Source organism: Lichtheimia ornata (genome assembly GCF_029851405.1).
Source record: "Lichtheimia ornata isolate CBS 291.66 chromosome Unknown scaffold00030, whole genome shotgun sequence".
NCBI classification, from domain to species: domain Eukaryota; kingdom Fungi; phylum Mucoromycota; class Mucoromycetes; order Mucorales; family Lichtheimiaceae; genus Lichtheimia; species Lichtheimia ornata.
The window spans coordinates 324,551-348,080 of record NW_026695350.1 but is presented as its reverse complement, the minus strand read 5'-3'; the positions used below and the strand labels follow the sequence as shown (position 1 = coordinate 348,080).

Sequence of the window (23,530 nt, the reverse complement as noted above, 5' to 3'; positions counted from 1 at the left end):
AGGATACCCCCAAGCAAATGTCGTAAATAGCTACACCACATTACACTCCATCATAGATATCTTCTTCACAAAAAACATACCGGACATCATCAGTCATGCCTACTTAAAAGACCACGTCGTGATGTGCCTTCCTTCGTTTTCGAAGAGCTCCTTCAGAAGACGACTAGCACTTAAGATCCACGTGCTTCATTTTGAGATTTTGAGTAACGACAGCTTTAAGTTTTTACTATGCTTCACGCACGATCTTATACAACAAGTGAGCTTTGATGATTGTCAAACGTCTCGCACAAGAGCTGAACATGAAGATGAAAGTATTTGTATTCGAAGATTGATATGGGTAAACTACCTAGCTCACAAGACTTTATCTCAATGGATGTGCTCCTATCTATTCCCTTTCAAATCCCAGTATCTTTGGATTGTTGAAGTAATGAATGGATCAAACGTGCATAGTTGAATGGATCATTGAATTGACCAGTAAGCATCTATCTTGCATCATGGTGGTGATGGTGACTTGAGCATTGTATTTTGGCCACAGGTATCCTTCATATCCATGTTCATTGTAATCCCATCGATGTCCACGCTCGCTGAAGCAGTGATACCAAGCGATCAACAAACGTAAATTGCCATTCGGCTTTTGGTAGATCATCGAGAATAGGTTGCCTTGGTGGCTGCAGCAGCTCGAATGGAATGTGTTGGATAATTTTCGACATCGATCTTTGCTTCGATCATAATGAACTTCAACCAACTGGCGGCAGTAGCGGGTCTAATGGACCTTGTCCAAGTTGTTGTTTTCAATGTATCCCAAGAAAAAAGTGTGATCATCATCCATCTCCATTCTCAAGTCCTTGGGTTGTTGCATATAAATGGCTGCGGTGGGCACTTGGCAAATCGTAACATCGCTCAATGGACCCATCTTCGACACCTTCGCTTGACATTCTTTTTGGGGTCCTCACCAACAACGTAAGTCCTTCATAGGTACCATCGATCCGTTCTTGTAAACAAACATCCTGCCAGTGTAAACGTCCAATATCAGATCGAATGCGCCACATAGAAGCCACTGCCAAAAGTACCATCGTCTTTTGTTGTAACCTTGTTAAGGAGAGCTCCTCGTTCTTCCCCCATGACGTGACACGCATGACCAATGTTTCAATCTCACAAATGTCCGCTGATGGATCGGGTAGCTTCTCCTGCTTCCTTCGTGCTGCCTTGAAAATATCTTGGATCAAAGGGTAGGACGCAATATTGCCAACCACTTGATGGTAAACCTTGAAGACTGATACGAATGCCGATCGCGTAGCATTAATATGTGATACTGAAACACCTCTGCATTGCATTGCCAATAAGCATTGGACATCGAGAACGTTTGGATCGGGATTCTTCTTTCACAATTCACATCATTTTACCCAACGACGCCATAGGGTATCGTAAGAATAATTTGTGCTCTATCGGACGTTTTCCACCAAAAACTCCTGAAGCGGAACACTTAAGCCATCCTCCGCTTGCTTCTTCTTGATAATCGTCAAGCGATCATCGAAAATCTCTTGGTGAACTTCAAGATTAACTGCCTTGTTTTGCTGTGCCTCATGGTCATGGGACACCAACGTTGAGTGGGCCAATACGAAGTGACTAGGATCGCTGACTTGGCTTGATCCTCTTGAAATTTGCGCAATACCTTGGAATCAGCTTCCACAGTGGATTCAAGTATAGTCCTTTGCTTGGCCATTTTTGGTTGAACACGTCCACTGCCTCTGCATTATGGCCCTCTTGGTAACTCGAATATTGTCTCATTTGGTGGTTGTGTGCAGCTGCGAAAGCATCGATATCCATTCTCACATTCCTTCAATGTCGTTTGATCATGTTGAAGCACCTCTTGGCAGCATTCTCTCGTGGGTTGGTATCCGAAAACGACTCATTTGATCCGCCCTCGTGTTGTTGATCCCTGCCATGTGTTGATGACTGACGCTGATTTGAAATGTGTTGAGGATGTGCTGAATCTTCAATGCTTCTTGCTGCAATATGGCTGATGCTGTGCCGCCTTGTTTGAATGCATACTTTAGGGCTGTGACATTGTCGGATCGAGCTGGATGTGAGAATTTTGGCACCTTTTTGCATGTAGCTATAACGCCATCCTGATTGTTCTCAACTCCCATGCATTGATCGAAAGTTCTTTTTCCCCTGGGCTCCAAAACCGAGGCATCCACATGAATTGTTATCTTTGGCGGTGTTGGTGGTGGTTGGCGAATTGGTAGATCCTTCATGTATGCATTGTTCTCCATCCACCATTGTAGATCGTTCTTGGCTTTTCATCGGCAAAGGACACGGCTCTTCCCATTGATAAAGATGACGTTGTAGATTCCTTGCTTGGTCCCTCTGTATGAATCGGCAGTGAAGTAATGCATCCCCCACAGCTGGAGTGAGACTAGTTATCTTCCCCAACAAGCTCGCCATCCATCGACGTGAATGGGTTCCTTTCAATGCTTCACGTGCTCTTTGTCGTAATGATGCCATCTTCTCCAACGGGACGTTGATTTTGAATTTTTTTGTGAATCGAACACAAATCCCATGTATGAATGCTTCCTCAAGGGTGTCAAAACACTCGTTTTCCAGTTGATGATGAAACCCAACGCTGTGATGATTCACCAATGTGTTGACATGTTCTTGTACTCTCTTTGGACTCGCTGCCACCACAAAAATGTCGTCGAGAAAATACAAAATCCTCATGGCTTGCCTTCTCATAGGTTCTATAGCATAACGCATGAGCTTGGAAAACACACGAGGGGCAGTACTCATACCGAAAGGGAGGGCTTTGTATTGATAGATCTCGTGCCGATGCCTGAAGGGTAGGTAACGTCTTGAGTTCGGGTACACTGGTACCAAGGTATACGAGTCCTTGAGGTCTATTGTTGCCATTCAGTCGCCAGGTTCAATCATTTCTCTCAACGCTAGTAGGCCCCCCATCTTGAAATGATTCAATTGAATCAATGTGTTGATCTTCGTACAATCCAACATTGGCCTTACCTTTGATTTCTCCTGGATCATGAACAAACGGGATAAAAACCTGTCGTCTTGACCAACACTCAACTCCACCACATCGGTATCCAAAAGCTGATTGATTGTTGTATCCACTATCCCTTCTTCCTCAATTGATCGCTTGGAATTGGGTCGAGACCAACTCATTGGTGTTGCTTGCCATTGTATCTGGTAGCCATCATAAACCACTGCCAAAGGCCATTGGTGTGTCGTAATATCTTTCCATTGTTCAATAAACCTCGTCAAACGACCTCCTGGTGCAATCCCATCCTTTGGAATTGTATAAGATTGCTGATGAACGTCCTTGGTTTGATATGATGGTGGTGGCTGATATGGTGTGAGGCTGTATAATGATGGACTTTTTGTGGCTATTGTTGTTGTTGCTGATTTGTCGGCTTTTCATGTCGCTGGGTATCCATCCCCATGTGCCAAACCCCGATCGATATCCATTTCCACGGCCTCTTCCACGTCGATACTGTTGCTGTTGGCTTGGATATCACTTTCCTCCGATGGCGGCACGAATACGCTTGTCGTATTGCCACTGCTCGCTGATGTGCGCCACATCCTCTTCAGAAAATGCCATCTTTTTAGTTGGCGTGTTGTCGTCAACGTATTCATGGAGCTTGAGTCATTTGGCAATGAGGTCCTTTGATTCGTTATCCATATCCCTTGCGCTGGCAAATCCAAAAATCGCCAACTTGGCGAGCTTTTCCCTGATCGCAAATAGCTGTTGTATGAGTTCGTTGTCCTGATTCGAGCTGATGATGTTTCTCAATTCCTCATAAATCGCTGTTGCTGCTCTGCCTGTTGCTCGCAATCGATCTGCATCCTTGTATCTTTATTGAATAATAACATGGCTTTCAAGTGTCGTTCTTTCGAGCCATTGAATAAAACATGTGTTGATCGCTCCCATCTCAGTCCATTCCCCTGTTTCGTATTTGACAAGGTCGCGTTGAAAACGTTTGAGCTCATTACTGCATTCCAAGCCGAGACTCTCCAATCCAGTGTGAGCTTCGGTTGGCAGAGGCTATTGGCGTCTTTGGTGTTTTGCCATTCCTTGGCGAACTTGGCAAACGATGCTCTGAGCTGTGAGTCATTGGGTTGGTCTTCTCCTGGTTCATGACTCATAACCACTGTGGGCGGCTTTTAGAAGGCTAAAGAGAGCCATCTAGAAAAAATTTTAGACTATTATGGAAGATAATATCCAAGCACATCATGTACATACCATATATCCCGATCCAATCCCAATACAATCAATGTAATCGCTCACAGCCGTATCCCTTCTTGCATATGAAAAAGTTCAAGTAAATCGCCACGTCACATTGCATAGCAGCAATCCACATACCATGCTTGCTGCATCTTAATGGCCATGCACGTACAGACATCCGTATCATGCCACTAATTGATTGTGTTACTTCTTTGGTTCATTCATTATGATCCAATTGCATACCTTGCAGCTTCCTATAGCATTGTACGCATGCATTGCATCTCTTGATGTCCAGGCATCCTTCTTTCTTCTTGCGCGGCTCGGAAATCACGTGATCGGTTCCCAGGGTACAGGTTGCTTGTCTTGGTTCCAGTAGACTCTTCAATCAACGGTGTCCATGCCAACCAATGTCTTACTACAAACCTTGTGCATTGGCTTTGTCTCACCCTTGAACACAGTACTCGTTGTCGTTGTTCAGCAGAATCTCGTTCCACATTCCTCCTCAATCTTGAAATTGTCGACATTCCGGAAACAAGAAAGCTGTGAAAAGACTACCATTTCAGTATACACAGCGAACAAGGACAAGCCTACATTTGCACTCTATCAACACGTTGCTCACCTTCATTGACACCCTTGCGCATATGGAGTTGACTAATGAGGGGCTCCCATGTCAGACCACGATCGCGCTTGTTGTGAGGTCTGGGTAAGAAGCAGCAAGGAGAAGCTGAGTAGACAAAAGCACCCTTTTGACACGCACACATGGAAATTAGCCGCAGCCAATAATACATGCATGCATGCAACATACACACCGCTATCGCAACGAATGTCTCCATGACAACATGCTTTACTATTATTGCCTTTCATGAGGTGCCCGAATGAATGATGGGGCACTCATATATATAATGTACAACATATAAAAGCAAGATTCTTAGTCCGAGGATGAAACACGTTACATCGCATGTAGGAGGATAATAGTACTATTGATATGGGACATAAGGAAACCTGTATAGATAAAAGGCAATTGCGTTAGTAATGGTGTTTTCTGTGTGTTCAATCTTGTTTCAAGGTGTGGTTGTTGATGATGGAAGGGACTCTTCATGATGGTACTTCGATTGAGAGTTATATAGGCACGTGCTCTTCATCGACCGTGATCGTATCCGCTTGTTTGTATAATACAAACAGATCCAGCTGCAACCTCCGCTCTATGATAAATGGGACAATTGGGAATGAACAAAGACAACTCTTCATATGGTATCATGTCTAGCGCATAAAGATAGTAATAACCCAAAATGTTACAATGACGCATGGGGCTCTTTCCTAGAACAATGTTTCTCGCCGTGCTCAAAAGTATCTTGTGTAGAAGTATGAAGCTCGAGATGGTCAATCCCAAATTTGGCCATGTCACCACCCGCCAAGATGAAATCAGGTCGACCTCTTGAAACTTTTTGGCTGACATGGACAAATGCAAAAATTGCTATGGACGAGTTCGATCTTCATAGGTTCACACAAGGTAATTTCGACCATGCTGAGCATGCTGGTTCCAAAACAAGCCCATGCTTCATTGAAAGATTTCGAGTTACAGGTGCGTGTATGTTTTGCTATTATAAACGTGGGTCTTTTTCGATTGTGACTCATATGTACATTTATAGTGAGATAGGTGCGATTAATGGTGTTTGTATACGAAAGCGAAGAAAAAAGGATTAAAACAGCAATGGATGATATGGGTTCAGTGTCTGATGGTCATTCATAGATTGGATGCTATTAACCAATTCCATCCAATTGAGCCCATTGTGGATTTGACAACGTGTGGTGAATGCACCTGCTCCATGCTTCCGTTCCATGGTTTAATTACATTGATCCGAGCTGGTTTGGATGAGCTACGCTTAGACCAGGTTTTGGCTACTCCATATACCCGTGTACGTTGCATGTTGGAACCGATGTACCCGTTACTTGGCCATAATCTCCTCAAATCCGCTCGGATCAAGACACCTGAATGATGGAAATGACTCTTTGGAGCAGGTGCATCTTTCATACGTTATGAAATCGATGATGGTCTTGATTGGGTGGAATTGGCTAATAGCTTGCAATGTATGAATGACTGTGATATAGCGTATACATATCATCCATTGCTCTTTTAATGCTGTTTTCTTTGCTTTCGTATACCCAAACACGGCCTCATACAGCTATTGCACTATAAGTGGCTATATGGGTGGCAATGGAAAAAGGTGGCTTTATAATAGCATCGTGTTTACAGCATAAAGACAGCTATCCATAACTCAAAATCTCACAATGAAGCATGGGCTCTTTTTGCATCCGCCGTCCTCAGCCCTGCTCAAGCAACCTTGTGTACCAGTTTCAAGACCGACCTCATCAATCTCAAATTTGGCCACGTCACCACCCGCCAAAATAAACAGGTCGACCTCTTGAAACTTTTTGGCTGACATGGACAAATGCAAAAATTGCCATTGACGAGTTCGATCCTGAAACTTTCCCACAAGGTGGTTTTGACCATGCTGAGCATGGTGGTTCCAAAACGAGCCCATGTTTCATTGAAAGCGTTCGAGTTACAGGTGCGTGTATGTTTTGCTATTACAAAGGCGGGTCTTTTTCGATTGTGGTTCATATGTACATTTATAGTGAGATAGGTGCTAAAGGCGATGTTTGTATACGAAAGCGAAGAAACAAGGATTAAAACAGCAATGGATGATATGGGTCCAGCCCTTCTCTACTGCGTCTTACCCAAACGAGACAAATCGGTAATAGCACATCAAGTTTCAGGTTAAACATGGACCACATTAGCAAATAAGGAGCATATACGAATGTTGCTAGATATGGCAAAGATTGTAGCTTCACGTGTGGCTAATTGATTTTTTGAGTATGATGCATAGAGTAGATGTATATATGCAATGATACGGGCACCTTTATTGTTTACTACGTACAGCTAGCAAGGAATGATGAAAAGGTAGCATTCATGGAAAAGGGTGGTGGAATAGGTGAGTTGATCCAACGATGATCTTCATGTCCGGTCTTTGTTGGTTGAGATGAAGGATTCTGGCATCCTGGGCCACAGGTGAAGGGTAGATAGTAATGCACTTGAGTTGGGGAAAGGTTCTGATCGCATTCCAAAAGCTGTCATTGTCACATGTCCGATGGATGGAGAATGCAAACTTGTGCAATTGTGGAAGGCGTTTGAGTGTTTCGATCGAATGGGTTGAAGGTGCATTCGTGCATTTGAGCTCAAGGCGTGATAAACAGGGACATGCTTTGACAAGACCGTTCAAGAATCTCTCCATTGGATAACTTTCCCACTCGCTCGTGAAACTGATCTTGAGGCATTCAAGATGATCATGACGGTAGATGGCATCAAGAATACTGGCAATGTCGTCACGGCTGTTGAAACGCAACACAAGTTCTTTCAGCTTCGATTGGCGAGCCATGCGATTAAGATAGGATAGGATGGATGAATGATCCTCATAGTATTGCCATGCGTCGAGGTCCAAATCAAGTGATTTCAAGTGCGGTGGTATCGTATCAAGTACTTGCGGGTGTGTACTGATGATTCTGAACGTCAACTTCAATTCTTCCAATATGGGCGCATGGCGTATCATCTCCCATCCAGACCAATAGAGACCAAGTTGGGTAAGACGAGGGAACTGAATATTGTCAATAGTCTCGGTATCCCAACTTGTATCCATATCCCATTCAAGGTGCTCAAGTGTGTTGTGATATCGCTTTATGATAGAGCTAGTGTCCTTGCATGTTGTTTCAGCCGAATAATCGGTGCATATGACAAGCTTTGTGATGCCAGCTTCTTGGGTATGGTTTCCTTCATCCGTGTAGGTCAAACGAAGATCCGATCCCTCCATAGAAATCTCAAGCTTTTTCAACGTTGAGGAATATTCAGAGACAATAAGCGCTGATTGGATATCGGGACATGGGTGAATCTCAAGCTTCTTGAGTGATGGGAAATGCTTCCAGATCTCGATTATCTGATCGCAGGCGATGATGCGGTGTATAAAGGTAAGAGACAATGTCGTCAATGTCGGCCATGGAGCCATTGGGAGAGAGCTTGTATCGGCATTGCAGACGTCACGTAGGCTGAGCGACATGAGATTGGGGCAAACCAATAAAACATCGGGTACGCCTAACACCGGTCCATCCTCCATGTCGACAAAAAAGTGGGTCAAGGTGCTGCTGACTGATTTCAACGCCGAGAGAAAATGGCCCAGGTGTAGTGTAGTGAAACCTTTTATATATAAACCAACAGTAAATAAATTCGGACCATCAAATAAAGAGCATAACTTACGTCGAATCTCAATCTCTCGCAAAGAGGAAAAGTCATTATCAGCAATGAAGTCTCCTAGCCATGTTCCTTCGGAATAGCATTCAATATCCAATGCCTTGATGTGCTGGGTAAGTTCAATGATGTCTGAAACGTCGTCTTCCTCCTCTGCTCCAATCCTCAAACGTAATCCACCGATCGACTGCAGAATACAATTGCGCCATAAATGGGATACGTACAGATAGGGACTTGGGTTCGATGGATCGATATAGTCGCTGTCAACAATCATGGGAATAAGTGTTGATATCACAATGTCGAGAGGTAGCTGTCTGATAAAGTCGACGCCTTTGCCCTCACGGTCTTCAGCATCAGCGATCACTTGCTGCAATTTGACGAGATCCTTCGTATGAACAAAACGTATAGCATGCTTGCAGATATCGATGACTTGACGCTGTTTTCCTTGTTCACTGTAAATGCTGGCCTCACTTAGATATCCAAGTGCTGAAGTAGGCGACACCTGTTGCATAACGTGGGCATCGCGAAGAGCCGATTCAAAGTTGGCGCACTTTGTCAATCCCATGGCGCGTCGATTCAGAGTTGACAAGATGGATTGAATGGGTTCATGGAGTTCGGTGGTCGAATCGTGAACAAGCTGTGCATACTTTTCGGAAGAGGCTTTGAGTATTGGCTGTTGGCATAAATCGATCCAATTGAAGTAAGTCATTGTATGCAGGCTGAGGAAGAAGTGTGTGACAAGTCAAGTCCCGACCACAGCTTAAAATCTCTGGCCCAAAGCGGACCCAGTCAACAAAGCACCCTTTATTCGCTCTATTCCAACAACGAGTCTTTTCTATACTTGTCCACCCTCTCTAAAGCTTTATTTTTGTTCCTTGTCGACATTGCTTGCTCTCCATCAGCCAACACAATCGGTGTCCAGTCAGCATTCGTCTCTTGTTACGCGCCATCTCGACCACAACTACTTTTGGTTGGTCATCCCTTTTACTCGCTCCAACTTTCTCTTTTACGGCACGCTATACAACTTGTACCTTTCACAATGGCCCCTTCAGCCAAAAGCAATCATCAACACCGGTCACCAACTAATCTTGCTCAAACCTTTGGTGGGAATCGTGTGCAGCCTGGCTAGTCCAAAGGTATTCCACCCCTACGTCAAATACAAGCATATCGCTAACAAGCGAAGATGATCTCGTTAACTTGTGTAAATGCAATTTGCCATGAATACAGGTATATGTACGTATGATACCATATGAGACCGAATGTGAACAGGGTTCAATCAGGGTGATTTGTTTCCGGCTGCTAATCATCATCATCGTCAAGAGGTACTTTATCCATCACATCCAACCATGTGGATCTTTACGCGACATGATCGAGTATTATGGCTCAACGCTTCATGATACCTATTGCTCTAACAAGGCTTTTTCATGGGACCTCTTTTTCTTATTCTCTTGGCTATTACTTGCTGCAACGTTGTTTGATGGAGCCATCGCTTACCAAGGTTATGGTGTCCATTGTTACACCTGGCCATGAAGTATGAAGGAACAGTTGATCATTGCAAGCATGATGAGGTAGGTTTGGTGAAGGATGGATCGGATGGCTACGTTCCCACCAATGGTATGGTACATGTGGATTTATACACGCTGGTGATTCAAGCATGTTGGAAGGATGGCTATAGAATTGGTATATTGGTGAATGCACAACCTCATAGTATTAGTGTAGTCCTTTGGTATATCAAAATAAAAACGGGCATCGTGAAGCTTGAAGAAGATAATGTTTTAACTCAATGATGGCATGATGTATTCATACGTATATCATACCAGGTCGCTATTGGATCATTATTCCGATACAGGTCGACTACAGCAAGCAACATCAACCTGTGGATCTTGGTATGCAGCTGCACATTGCTGGGAAAGCCATTTCATCAGTGATTATGGCTCCTGGAAACATAAGAACGCGATGTATGCTGTACATCCTCATTCATCCGTTTCAATGCTCGATCGCGAGGATGCTTCTCATTTTCCTCATGTTCATCGATCATCCAAGTGAACCGCAATCAACAACAGCTGCTCGTATACTTACGTTGTGAATCCTTTTCAATGGCTTTCCCTTGATGCTGGTGCACGATGCATACATTGGAGACGACAATGGCTAACGTACTATCCGCAGGTAATGATTTTTTATCATCCCATCAACATGAAGTCTACGTATTAGGTGCTGTGCTCTTTGGTGTTGTCATGACAAGGCATGCTAATGCTATTACTATTGCCGTCGATCAGGCGGTCTACAACAAGTTCCATGAGCAATGTACAAACACAAACACACCTATTAGTAGTTGTGATTCTGTTAGACACCGCAGGGTAGAAGGAATGGTTACGAAAAACCCAAAAAATGCCAATTTTATACGTACACTCGAATACTTTATTTGCTTAGCTACCAGCGAAATTGGTCCTGAAGCCGTCGTTATCTGCCAGCTTAGAGATGGTAAATGAAACATAAGCCCTGCGGTTGGCACGGAGTAAGGAAATGATACAGCTATAGGCATGCACTTGTGCTAAATGACCAATATTATTGTTTACCATTGTCCATCTATCTCAATAAGCGACCGATAAACAATCCCCCACCCATTTGCCGATGCTGATCTTTGAAAAATGGATCACGTTGCTGACAATATTACCTTTCACTCATATTCTTAATTACTTAAGCTACCATGAATCGGTACAAAAGATAGTGTTTATTTATCATCGCTATAAATTACTACAGCACAAGAAGGAGCGAATCCATGTAATACAGAGAATTACCATACGTATGTGAAATTGTGGTCGACGACAATCTTCAAACCAGGCCTCCGTTGCTGAAGACGTGCAAGATGATGCATGTTGATCGAGTTAAAAGGATAGATATGAATAGATTTGAGCTGTGGAAAGGCTTGAATTGCATGCCAGAAACCATCATGATCATCCACATCCTTGAGTGAAAACCCAAATTGTTCCAAATGTTCAAGCCGCTTCAAAGCATTCATTGAGTATGTCGATGGAGCGTTGTTACAGCTGATCCCAAGGCTAGATACGTTTGGACATCCTTTCACAAGCGCATCAATGTATCCTTGCATTTGAGTGGTATCCCAATCATCGGTAAAGCGAATCATCAAACGTTCAAGTTGGCCAAGATGAAGGATAGCTTCTAGCACATTGACGATAGTATCCGAGCTGTGTAAATGAACAACGAGTTCTTTCAAGTGGGGATGCCGGGCATATCGATGAACGTATTGTGCGTATGGTGCTTTGTCGACACGATGGTAACCATGGTCAAGGTCCAGCTCAAGCTTCTTTAACTTTGGAGGTAATGCATCAGGTACGGTGGATTCTTCACCAAATGTAAAGCAGGATATCTTCATTTCTTCTAGCATGGGTGCGTTGCGAGGTATCCACATTCCAGAGTTACGAATACAAAGTTTCTTCAGGCACGGGTACTCAATATTGTAGATCTCCTCGTTTACACTAGGGACATCCGCCTCCAAGGAGATATCTTCAAGCGTTTGTTGATGCTGTCGTAGCACATGGAGCGCACTCTCCCAACGATCGATTTCAATAGCATGCATATCAATTGTAAGATTCGTAATCGCACGTTCTTGACGTCGGGGTCCATCCTCAGAGAAAACAGTATTGAAGCCCACTTCAAACTCATAAATCTCCAGGTTGTTCATCCAGGGATAGTAATCCATCACAACGCGCATTGCTTCCATATCCTCACATGGGAAAAATTGAAGTTTCTTGAGAGATGGAAAACGTTTGGCAATTGGAATAATATCATCACGGGTTGTCATGTGGCCTGCATTCGAAAAGAGAATCAATGTCGTTATTTTGGGCCATGTTGTCATTGAAAGGGATCTGATATCTGCTGGAAAGGGTTGGCTGATGTCGAGATAAACTAGGTTGGGGCAGTTGACAAGAATCTCCTCTATCGGTAGCATAGTCCCATAATCCTCTTCAATTCGAAGGTTTGTCAAAGTGCCGCCGATAGACTTTAACGATGAAATCAAGTGATCAACGCAATCGGCTGAGAAGGCTGATAGAAATCAAGATCAATAAAAGGCCATGATCGGATGAATATAACTTACCACCAATGCTTAACTCTCGTAAAGAGCAAAAGTCACTGTTGCGTAGCAAATCACCGAGCCATGTTCCTTTGGAAAAACGATGCACTTCCAATGTCGTGATATGGCGAGCAAGCGGTATGATATGCAAAAGATTGGCGTCTTCGTCATCAATATCAATTTCTAATCCATCCAACCATTGAATAATACGATCTTGCCATACGTTGGATACATGCAAGTAAGGTATTGGTTTTGATGAACGCAAGAAATGATAATCATACAGGAATAGAGGGATGAGCGTAGTGATCACAATGTCGAGGGGTAGTTGACTGATAAAGTCGATGCGTGTATTTTGGCGTTGCTCAGCATCCATTTTGGCTTGTTGCAATGTAGCATATTGCGTATCCATGGAATCAACCATGCCCAACCCCTTGTTGCATGTATCAATGGCTTGACGTTGTTTCCCTTGCTCGCTGTAAATCTCGGCTTCGCGTATATAACCAAGTGCTGAAGAAGGCGATAGCTGTTGGATAGCTTTGGCATCGTGAAGAGCAGATTCAAAGTTGGCGCACTTTGTCAACCCAATGGCGCGTCGATCTAAAGCTGACAAGATGGGTTCAAGGGATTGATGGAGCTGTGTTGTTGAATCGTGAACAAGCTGTGCGTACTTTTTAGAAGAGGCTTTGACCGTGGGTGGTTTGCATAAAGCGTTCCAAATCGAGTCTGCCATTGTTGGTTGGCTGGGGAGGAAGGGAAATAGTCAAGTGACACAACACACACCCCAGCATAAAATATTTCTTGGCCCAAGTGGCACACAGCAGCTGCCCTTTATTCCTTTCTATACTTGAAAACTCTCTCTAAACGGTTACTTTTGCTCCTTGTCGACATTGTTGGTCCCCATCCGCTAGCACAATGGGTGCCAGCCACCATTCGTCTCCTTGGCTACGCGTCTCTACAACAACTTTCGGTGAGTCATCTCTCCCCTGTACTTGTTTCAGCTTCCTCTTTACGACACGCTAAGCGACTTGCACCTTGACAATGACCCCTGCAGCCAAAACCAATCGTCAACAACGGCGACCAACTAATCTTCAAGTCATTGCTGAGAATCGTGTGCAACTTGTCTAGTCGAAGGCTACGCAACAGCAGCGTCAGATGCATGTGCGGCCAACAATCCAAGGCGTCCCATAAGCGTGTGTAAACGCAGTTTGCCATGGTTACAGTTATAGGTACGTGCCATATTATATGAAAGGCAATGCTGGCAGGGTTGAAAGATGGGGCACTTTGCTAATCGTCGTCATCTTCCTCTTTAAGCACACCAGCCATGCGGATCCTTACGCAATATGATCGAGAATATGGACTCCACCCATCACGATACCTATTACTCGAACAAGTCTTTTTCATGAAATCTCTTTGTGTTCTCGTCTTGGCTTTTTACTTGCTGCAACGTTGTTGGATGGTGCCATTGAAATGGTGTCTATTGTTATACCAGGCCATGAAGTATGAAGGAAAGGTTGATCATCCTATGGCATGACGAGGTAGGTTTCGTGATTGTTGCATCGGTTGGACACGCTCGTTCATAAAGGATATGGTATGGTACATGTGGATCCATATTCGCTGGCAACCTACACATGTTGGATGAAGGCAGGATGGCTATGGAATGAGTATATGGATAAATGAGGCATGATGGGTATCGTTAGTTGTATCAGTGTAGTCCTTTGTTCTATGGAAATAAAACGGGCAGCGTAACACTTATGGATGGTAATCTTTCAAATCTATTATGGGCATGATGGGTTCGTAAGCATAACACAGCCAGCGGCTATTGGATTGTAATCCAGGCACAGCTTTATTGTAGCAAGCGAGACCAACACATACATGGGCGTTGAAGATTTCACATTCTAGTTCATGAAATACAATATCCAGATGCAGTAGGCTCGATATGCTCATTTATTCTTGTAAATGCTCAATGACAAGGCGATATGTAAAGCAAGTTCAATACCAAGAATGGTGTCTGATTTCCCTCATGATCATCGATCATGGAAGTACCTCCCCATCCAACGTGAGCTACCCTTATCCTTATCATGTTGTCAATCGTTGTCAATGGAAATCCCTTCGTGGTAACTTACGATGTATAGATTGAAGGACATGATGGGTGATGAATGGGTGATGATGATGATGATGATGATGATGATGATGAACAACTTGATCCAAGCAACCCGCGTATGTACTATACAAACATTGCCTCTCATTATAATGCACATACCAATGCTGTGATCCATGTCACAATGCAACCATCCCAGTGTGTGTGAAGGTTTGGTTTGTTTGCTAACGCGTTTATTTGCATTATCTTATTCGTCACTTTGACACTAGTAAATGCGGCCACAACCAGGACCAGAATATTGACTAAGTTTACAAGGGGAACAGTGTTCATGATTGGTTTGTTGTGTGAGCGTCCAAGGGGAACAGTGTTCATGATTGGTTTGTTGTGTGAGCGTCCTTGTCAAAGTAGAAAGTTGTGTAGAGCTCTGTAAACGAGGAAGCTGAAATAAGGACAAGCGAATAAGCAAAGCGATGACGCGTCACCAAGGGAGACGAATGTAGGCATGACTACCAATCTGATTCCAGTAAACGAATGCGGAATGTCGACTAGGAGAAAAAGTAAAGCTTTAGAGAGGGTGGCCAAGAATAGAAAGGAGTCGTTGCATAAGGGGGATTAAAGCAGCGCCGTTGCCTGGATGCGTTTGGCCAATAAAATTTATGCTGGAGTGAGGAGTACACCTCAGCAGCCTTCTTTTCTTGTTCCACAACCACCTCTCCATGTCACACGCGAATTTGGGCGACTTCTGCCAGCAGCCAACACTCAAAGCTTCTACTGAAAAGAGCGCACAGCTTGTTTACAATTCAACCAATCAACTCCATGAACCCGTTCAATCCATCTTGTCAGCCCTCAATCTACGCGCCATGGGATTGAGACAGAGTGCCAACTTCGATGCTGCTCTTCGCGATGCCGACGTTATGCAACGACTTTCGACTTTTTCAGCACTTGGATATATACGTGCAGCTGAGGTTTACAGTGAACAAGGGAAACAGAGCCATGTCATTGATGTATGCAGCAAAGGACTCGATGTTGTTGATACCAAGGATCCACATTACCCCACGTTGCTGCAAATGAAAATGGACGCTGAGCAACGTCAGAGCATACGCATCGACTTTATTAGCAAGCTACCAATTGACCTTGTTACAACAACGCTGATTCGGATGTTTATGGATGATGGATCGTTGGATGCATGGACACCATGTCCCTATTTGTATGTGTCGAATCTGTGGCGTGATCGTGTCATTCAATGCTTTGGCGGATTACGTTTCAGGGTTGGATCAGGCGAGGATGAAAGCGATACCAATCTTTTGCAAGTCAACAAGTTTGCTCGTTATACGAAGGAAATAGAAATTCCATGGTATTCAGAAGCACCATCGCTAGCGGATCTAGTGCTGGATCATGATTTTTGCATGTTACAGAAGCTAGAGCTTATAGGTAAGTTGTATACTTTTTTTAAATATTCCCTTTTTAACCTGTTCACATACATATACAAGGCTTCGTGGGGTATAACATCCGCCGTTTGGTGACATCTCTGCATTCCATCAGCAGCACCCTGACCCACCTGAAGATCTATATGGGATCTGGAACCATGCTTGATATCTCTGAGGTTGTGTTGGCGTGCCCCAATCTGGTTTCTCTTTGGGTGTTCGAACCCATGCATGCAAATCTCAGCTCTCTACCAAAGAAGACATGGCCCAAGTTGAAAAGATTATCCATTCGTGAAGCAGAAGAGGACGTTACTCCGAAAATGGTGGCAGCGATTTCTCAACGTTTCCCATCACTCAACCAACTTGATCTTCATCCTTGCCGAGACCTTGAATCAGCACGCATTATCACCAAACGTTATCGGCATATGAATACGGTTAAGCTAACGGTCGATGGTTGGGATACTGAAGTTGACTGCAGCCATGAAGGAAATGAATGCGAGGGGATTACTGATTTTTCGATCGTGGAGCAATATGATGGAGAGGAGACGCGCCAGAGAATGAGCCCAATGTTAAAGCAGCATCATACAACTATTGACAGTATGACATGGGGTATCGAACCTGTCAATGGCGACAAGGCCCTTTACAACATCCAGTATCCTCGGCTAAAGAAACTGAGCCTGAATAAATCTGGATGGTGGATCCCACGCAAAGCCCCAGTATTGCAAGAATTGAAAATCACATCGACAACCATCAGCGCGTCACCTTCAGTGTTGGATACTATACCACCCAATTTGAAAAAGCTGGAAATTGACCTTGCTAGGGGACCTGATATTGACGATAAGATGCCCATCGTGCACTATCTGCATCAATTTTCTCAGCATGCGCATCTAAAAGAACTCGCGATCTTTTTCTATCGCTTGAATGACACTGGCTGTGTGATGGATGCTATTCCTTCTCTTGGTCGACTCCAGCGCTTGATGATCAAGTTCCCTACCGAAATCCATCCCATTGAAATGGAAGGATTCTTTGACACGCTTGCTAATGGATGCCGCCGTTTATCATGCCTCGAAATGCAATGTGGTCACACGCCAACGACCCCGGTAATGGACGCTCTAAGTCGCCTAGAGCATTTACAGTATTTCGCAATTTCAGTAAAGAACGGAGAAGGCACTACGTTTGTGGATCCAAGTTTCTTGGAAGCGATCAAGAAATTGTCACAGCTCAAATCGGTCAGGATTAAGCGTACGATGGTTGCGAACATGGATGGCATTCGGCGGCTCAAGGAGCAACGACCCGATTTGAACATTATCGTCGATGATCGCTTCACAAGCTTTTGATCGTTTCTTCATCCCCTTGGATTTGTGTATTCCCCCTCCTTTTATTACCTTGTTCATGGTCCATAGTGATTGTTATTTAGGCTTAATAAATCACTGGGATTGTTACCCGCTTGTTGTATCCTGGTACACATTCTCACGTTTGTCAACCTGCTTTCTCTATCATACGATGGAATTCCCCTATCACCCGAATGAAGGTTTACCTTGTCATCACCAACCTTATCCACATTGGTCACCTATTGCTATATACGTACACGCTTCATCACTGTAGCACCCGTTGCATGGTTGTATCACACACACCTTCTCGGTATACTCCATTAGGAAGCACACACACACACACCCTCTTCAACCACCATCATCCTTAAAGCTATAAATACGCTCAACAACCACCACTTGAATAAAGGATCAATCATATTATCGAGTCTCGTGACTTATTAGTCTCCTCTCTTATAAGTGATATTACACCGCTGCTCTTTAGCATATATGCATTCACCAATTATGTAGGTATCGGTGGTACACGTTAACCTCTTTGATGCAAGCTTTGCTATTTATGCAAAATATCAAGTCGCTTATTTATCTTGTAGATACCTATGTCGTCAGATGACCCATACACATGGGGCGTTATACATCGCCCTGGAATGGGAAATCCAAATGAGGACATTGGCACTCTGTATTGAGGCTGATGCCTTGGAAGATACACCTTGACTCACTTTCCCCTACTCAATACCTCATTCGCATGCTGCGATATTGTCATACGTGAGGACCATGCCCCTTGCTTTGGAAGCGTCTATCAAATGTATCTCTAAACGTAGCCCTTTGTTGCATATGGAACCATCTTATGAAGTAATCTAATCCTAATGCATTTGGAGAAAATGTATTTTTTAGACTACCCAATAGCGTAAGGATGTTATATACCTCCATTGCATCGGTGCGTATATGGCGAGCTAGAAAATTTAGTAAGCTGTATTATGTAGCACCGTTAAAAGCTGATCTATGTACGTAATCACCAACCATCCTCTTGAACATCCACCGCCATTCATCTTCCACCACCATCCATTATTGTTTTGTTCATCCTTTCGCATATGCAGTCCCCAAATGAGCTTCATGCCGACGAGGGATTGCCATCAGCCCTACTTGTGTTGACGTTTCGCAACAAGTTTGCTTAGTCACAAAAGCGGAATGTAAAATCAGATGACCATTTTCGTTGCCATGGAGAGCAACTTGCTACCCCACTATCTTCTACATACCCTACTAATATGTTCAACACCGAAGATGCATAAACACATCTTGTTTACAGCTCATTTAGCGAAAGTGGTTAGTCACCATCTAAGGTGCATTCAATAAAAGTGGCTCTAACAAAATGATCAGGCTTGTGTTGATGGAATAGCAGCACCAGTAGTAGAGGCTTACGCTCTATAGTTCATCCGTTTGCTCCATTTTTAGAACACTGTACCCCGTTGCATAGGCTGTCTTGTTCCAGGTCATCAGCATCGTGCCCTGTACGAGAGTTCGAAAACCCACTACTGGCAAACCTAGGTATATAGCGTATCGTTACGCGTCGTCTCGCATAGCTGAAACTATTTTTCTGATACCACACATCAGGTTCGCTTTACAACGAACCTGATGGGCCTGTTTTTGGGACACTATAGCCTTATACCGAAAAGGAAATCTAAGCCAGCTAACAGCTGTCAGATGAAAAACACTAAACAAGTACTAATCATGACGTATGATATACCATTGGAATCGCCTCAATGATACAAAAAGTATGTTGAAATCTACTATGGCTAGTTTACTTTAAAAGGAATGTGTTGTGGCGGCTTTGGGCTAACTCATCCTACCAGCACAGCGTGTGCAGCCTTCACCCAAAAAGGAAATCCCCGTTACCATGGCAACCATGGAATCAAAAATACTAAAGGAAGCCTGTTCACGACAAACAAGGTATCATTCGAATCGCCTCGACCAGACAATCACACTTTTCTAAGCTGACAACCAAAGTTTATTTCAAATTCAACGCGCGGTGATTGTTTACGGCTATCTGTTCGGTAGCAGCGCGAGCTTTGTGTAACCTCAAAAAGCAAAGAAATCTTGGTTACACCACCACTGTGAAATGAGAAATACCAAAGTCAGTCGAATCATGGCGAATAGGGTACCATTAGAATCGCCTCAAGGAGACGATCACACTTTTCTAAGATGACAAAGGAAGTTTGTTTGAAATTGAACGCCTCACGATTGTTTACGGTCAACTTTTCGGTAGCTGCGCGCACTTTGTGTAACCTCAAAAAGGAAAGAAATCTTCGTTACACGAACACTATGAAATGAGAGATACGAAAGTGAGCTGAATCATCATGAATAGGATACCATTCGAATCGCCTCGACGAGCAGAATCCACTTTTCTAGTGGTAAAATGTATGTTGACTTGAGAGGTTTCATGTAATGGAGGGAGAGAGCGTATGTAAAAAGGTTACCAGACCAAGGTTGCACAAAGAGCGAAAGGCATACCTGAGGACGCACACGCAAGGACGCATGAGCATGGCAACGATTGGTTCTGTCTCAGTTCCCGATCCCACAAAGTAAAGCAGGGTACTGGGAAGGACGCAACGATTGGTTCTGTTCCAGTTCCCGATCTCACGAAAAAGAGCAGGGTACTGGTAAGGACGCAACCATTGGTTCGTCCCCTTGTGGCCGAAGTCACATTTTGAAGCTGCTGCGCCACCCCAAAAAACTATATAAGAAAGTGCTTTCCACAGCAAGTTTTCCTCACGATTTTCGGAATTCAGTTTTCGACAAACAGTTTTCGCTCACAATTTTTGTTTCAACACTCGACTTTCAGTCACGAGCGATTACGAGTTTGACGATTACGAGTTTCGAATACGGTTTTACGATTACGAACACGGTCACGAATACGATTACGATTACGATTACGATTACGATTACGAACACGGTCACGAATACGAATACGAATACGAGTACGAATACGAATACGAATACGAATACGAAAACGGTCACGACTTTAGCTTAGTATTAGGATAGATGGTCCGAAACGACCTTAAACTAGGGCGTGGATTGCCAACCACCTCCTCGTGGTCACGCCTGGAAACCATCTTTATGATGGGCTAAGAGTTGGCACAGCTAGTTTTTTTGTGACTTTCAATAAATCTTTTAAACGATCACTTACTTTCAAATTCAAATGCCTTTTGTGACTTTCAAACACTATCTTATCTTCAAATCCAATTGCCTTTGTGACGTTCTTTATATTTAAAGGGAAAAGGGACCCACAAGTCGATGACACAATACCCAACCCCGCTGATTGGATGAAAGTAGTTGCCTTCAAATAGCACCCCCGTCACCCCTTATGACTTGTATCCCACACAGTACTATTAATTGCCACCTTAACGTCTCATTTATTCTCCACTGATAGCTGTGGGCACATTAACTACTGCTTTCTGGTTTGACTCTTGGGCTATTTCGCACGTTGGGTAGGTTCCAGCTCCTGTATTTTACCGAGAGATGAGCGAATGAAGCAAGTAGACCATAAACAGTATCATTAGGACAATCTTCTCTTATACACTTAAGCTGTTAATAAAACAATGTATCTTTCCCATATTCTATGAGAGCTTGGCGTCATAATAATGGTAGCTATTGCTTGGGAACGCTGGTATTGAGTGTCTGGTGGTGGGCATGGTGATAGTGTAGGTGATTAATAGCGTGTGTGGGAGCCATGGAAACATTATGGCTCCGCAGTGGATTCCATTTTGGGATCAACTGGGCATCGAATTTCAGTGGGCTCAGCTCTTCTTCACTGCGTCACCCAAAAACTCAGCACCAACGGCAACCTGAAAGCGATCGCAAGACAACATGCGGTTCGATAGTCGATGTCGTGTTTGGAAAGGAAGGTGGCTGCTTTGAAAGACATGCTGGCTTGATCACCAGTGTGAGCTCATACCCGAGCCGTTTTAGAATGCTTGAGTTTCGAAATGTCGACATGGCCAATGTCATGAGGAATCAGCAAGCCGATCGTTTTGAAGGAGGTCAACAGCTGCTTGGATCAGGAAATGCGAGGGGATTTGAAAGGAGCACAGCAAAGAGATTCGTTGGGGTTGACATTGTTGCTTGCCATGGTCCTTCGAATGAACACCATCACGTTTTCCCTGCGAGCTGATCACGTGAGTCGTCCACAACAGCGCCAGAGGATGACGAGAGGCCTCCACTGCCAATGATGTATGCATTCAAGGCCATAACGGTGCACAGCGTATGGGGTGGATTTTGGACTGATGGCGGATGGACCAAAGGGAGATTTTAGCAAACAGCGTCATTATTGCGACTTGCTGATCCCTGGTGATATGGATGAATGATCCTTGTGCAATATGACAGTTCGGCATGGACCATGCAGAGCACGTGGATATCTATTACGCAACGCACAATGGGAGATTGTTTACTCTTTTCGAATGCGGATGAGGGCATACAAAAACAAGCTACCTTGCTGCAAGATGGATTATGGAACAATTCCTTGTTGGGTACATACTCTTCGTGTTGGTGGTGCATGGTTTGTATGGAAGTAAACAGACATTGCTTTCGTATTTGCTAATACATGTTATTCTTTGACTTCACATGCGTTCAGATCTCTATTTGTATCCATATCACAACAGCTACTTGGTTCAAGGGTTGACAATTCGTTCAAGGATGATGATGGTTTTTGGCATTAAACCAAGAATCACTCGTTTCAAGGCACACGTGCTCTCCTTCTCCTTACGGGTGATAATGCCGCTCAACAACAAGCTTTAACTGCAGCTCATCGATCTGATATCAAACGCAATCTTGCTGCTTTGCTTTGGTGGTAGTATCTCGTATTACAAAGGTATTACCATATCTCATGTGAAGTGCTATTACAAGATGTCCTTTCTAATACCACTGGTATTGGGTATCATGTAGGTGCCATTATGGATCAGGGACGCAAGGCTGAGAGGCTATCGGGATACATTGGTGTCATGTCGCTTTTGCAGCTTGCATGTAGCATCACATGGAGGATGACACGCTTTTGCGGACCATGCGATTTCCATAGTATGGAGTGAGCTCTTTCTATCACAGCAATGCGACACACTACTTCGATGAAGGCGATGATGAAACGGATGATGGTTCATATGGATGGAAGAGTCCCTCCTCAAGCATTCCTTCGGCATCGACAAGATACCTTGCAAAAGTGAAGGAGCATTCCCGATGAAACTCGAGGATACACGAATCAAGCAAGTGATATTGATGGAAAACACAAGCATGGCGCAATCCTTCCGCTCTACGTCCTTGAGGATGATGGTGTCAATAGTTCAAATTCAAATGGATACGGCTGATATTACTTTTCAACAAGGTGGTGTACCGGAATTGTCAATTTCAATGGGGTACCTCATTTATTCAACGCCTAGGTCATCTACGGATCAATGTGCGATGTCATGGCTGGATGTTTATTGATTTGGATATCGTGACAATGATTAGCAGCGGGGTATCGGCTATTGCATTGTATGGATGAAAAACAAGCAGGTATGGAAACCGGCATTGGATCAGATGGATGGTTGCGGTATCATTGTTTTAATGGGAAATTGTATATCAGCACGCCGATTTGTACATCTTTGGCTTTACGCAACTTCTACCAAGCACCTGCATAGCACATTTCCATACACAACATGGCGCGTGTGGTTGCACTGTACTTAGGAAACTATGCTGACGCCGATGACTATGCGCATGACTAGGTATTAACGCATGGGGACGACAATGGTGTGCTTACGAAGATTCCACTGAACCCTTCTTGGCTCGGCTTTATGTTCTACAACAACAGCATCATAGCAGCAATTAGAACCGGACCATTGGTACTGTAGTTCACACGTATAGCAAATGACATTTACATAAAATGGTGGTAAACATTATCGATTACGTATGTGTGAGGAGACGTTGGTGATTGAATACCATTACTTTTTCATACGCATGCATACGATGTATTCAACCACATTCTTATCCATAATTAGACACATCTCGTTCATCCGAGGCCCACGTGTTGCGCC

General features: G+C 43.9%; 6 protein-coding genes across 6 annotated transcripts; 1 reads left to right on the top strand and 5 right to left on the bottom strand.

Moving 5' to 3' along the window:
* Positions 1-763: 763 nt before the first annotated feature.
* Positions 764-1,334, bottom strand: O0I10_006720 (uncharacterized protein; the record flags this gene model as incomplete). Its single annotated transcript, XM_058486745.1, has 2 exons — positions 764-927; positions 980-1,334. The coding sequence occupies 2 exons, from the start codon at positions 1,332-1,334 to the stop codon at positions 764-766; spliced, it is 519 nt and encodes a 172-aa protein (XP_058342567.1).
* Positions 1,335-1,519: 185 nt separating this feature from the next.
* On the bottom strand, positions 1,520-3,256 carry O0I10_006719 (uncharacterized protein; the record flags this gene model as incomplete). The annotated part of the gene is made up of 5 exons (XM_058486744.1): positions 1,520-1,748; positions 2,595-2,741; positions 2,793-2,897; positions 3,059-3,125; positions 3,217-3,256. The coding sequence occupies 5 exons, from the start codon at positions 3,254-3,256 to the stop codon at positions 1,520-1,522; spliced, it is 588 nt and encodes a 195-aa protein (XP_058342566.1).
* A 3,257-nt stretch (positions 3,257-6,513) lies between these two features.
* On the bottom strand, positions 6,514-6,780 carry O0I10_006718 (uncharacterized protein; the record flags this gene model as incomplete). The annotated part of the gene is made up of 1 exon (XM_058486743.1): positions 6,514-6,780. The coding sequence occupies one exon, from the start codon at positions 6,778-6,780 to the stop codon at positions 6,514-6,516; it is 267 nt and encodes an 88-aa protein (XP_058342565.1).
* A 426-nt stretch (positions 6,781-7,206) lies between these two features.
* O0I10_006717 (uncharacterized protein) lies at positions 7,207-9,243 on the bottom strand (the record flags this gene model as incomplete). The annotated part of the gene is made up of 2 exons (XM_058486742.1): positions 7,207-8,483; positions 8,544-9,243. 2 exons carry the CDS (start codon positions 9,241-9,243, stop codon positions 7,207-7,209), a joined length of 1,977 nt encoding a protein of 658 aa, XP_058342564.1.
* A 2,085-nt stretch (positions 9,244-11,328) lies between these two features.
* Positions 11,329-13,357, bottom strand: O0I10_006716 (uncharacterized protein; the record flags this gene model as incomplete). Its single annotated transcript, XM_058486741.1, has 2 exons — positions 11,329-12,599; positions 12,652-13,357. The coding sequence occupies 2 exons, from the start codon at positions 13,355-13,357 to the stop codon at positions 11,329-11,331; spliced, it is 1,977 nt and encodes a 658-aa protein (XP_058342563.1).
* A 2,084-nt stretch (positions 13,358-15,441) lies between these two features.
* On the top strand, positions 15,442-17,486 carry O0I10_006715 (uncharacterized protein; the record flags this gene model as incomplete). The annotated part of the gene is made up of 2 exons (XM_058486740.1): positions 15,442-16,156; positions 16,216-17,486. The coding sequence occupies 2 exons, from the start codon at positions 15,442-15,444 to the stop codon at positions 17,484-17,486; spliced, it is 1,986 nt and encodes a 661-aa protein (XP_058342562.1).
* Between the last annotated feature and the right edge of the window lie 6,044 nt (positions 17,487-23,530).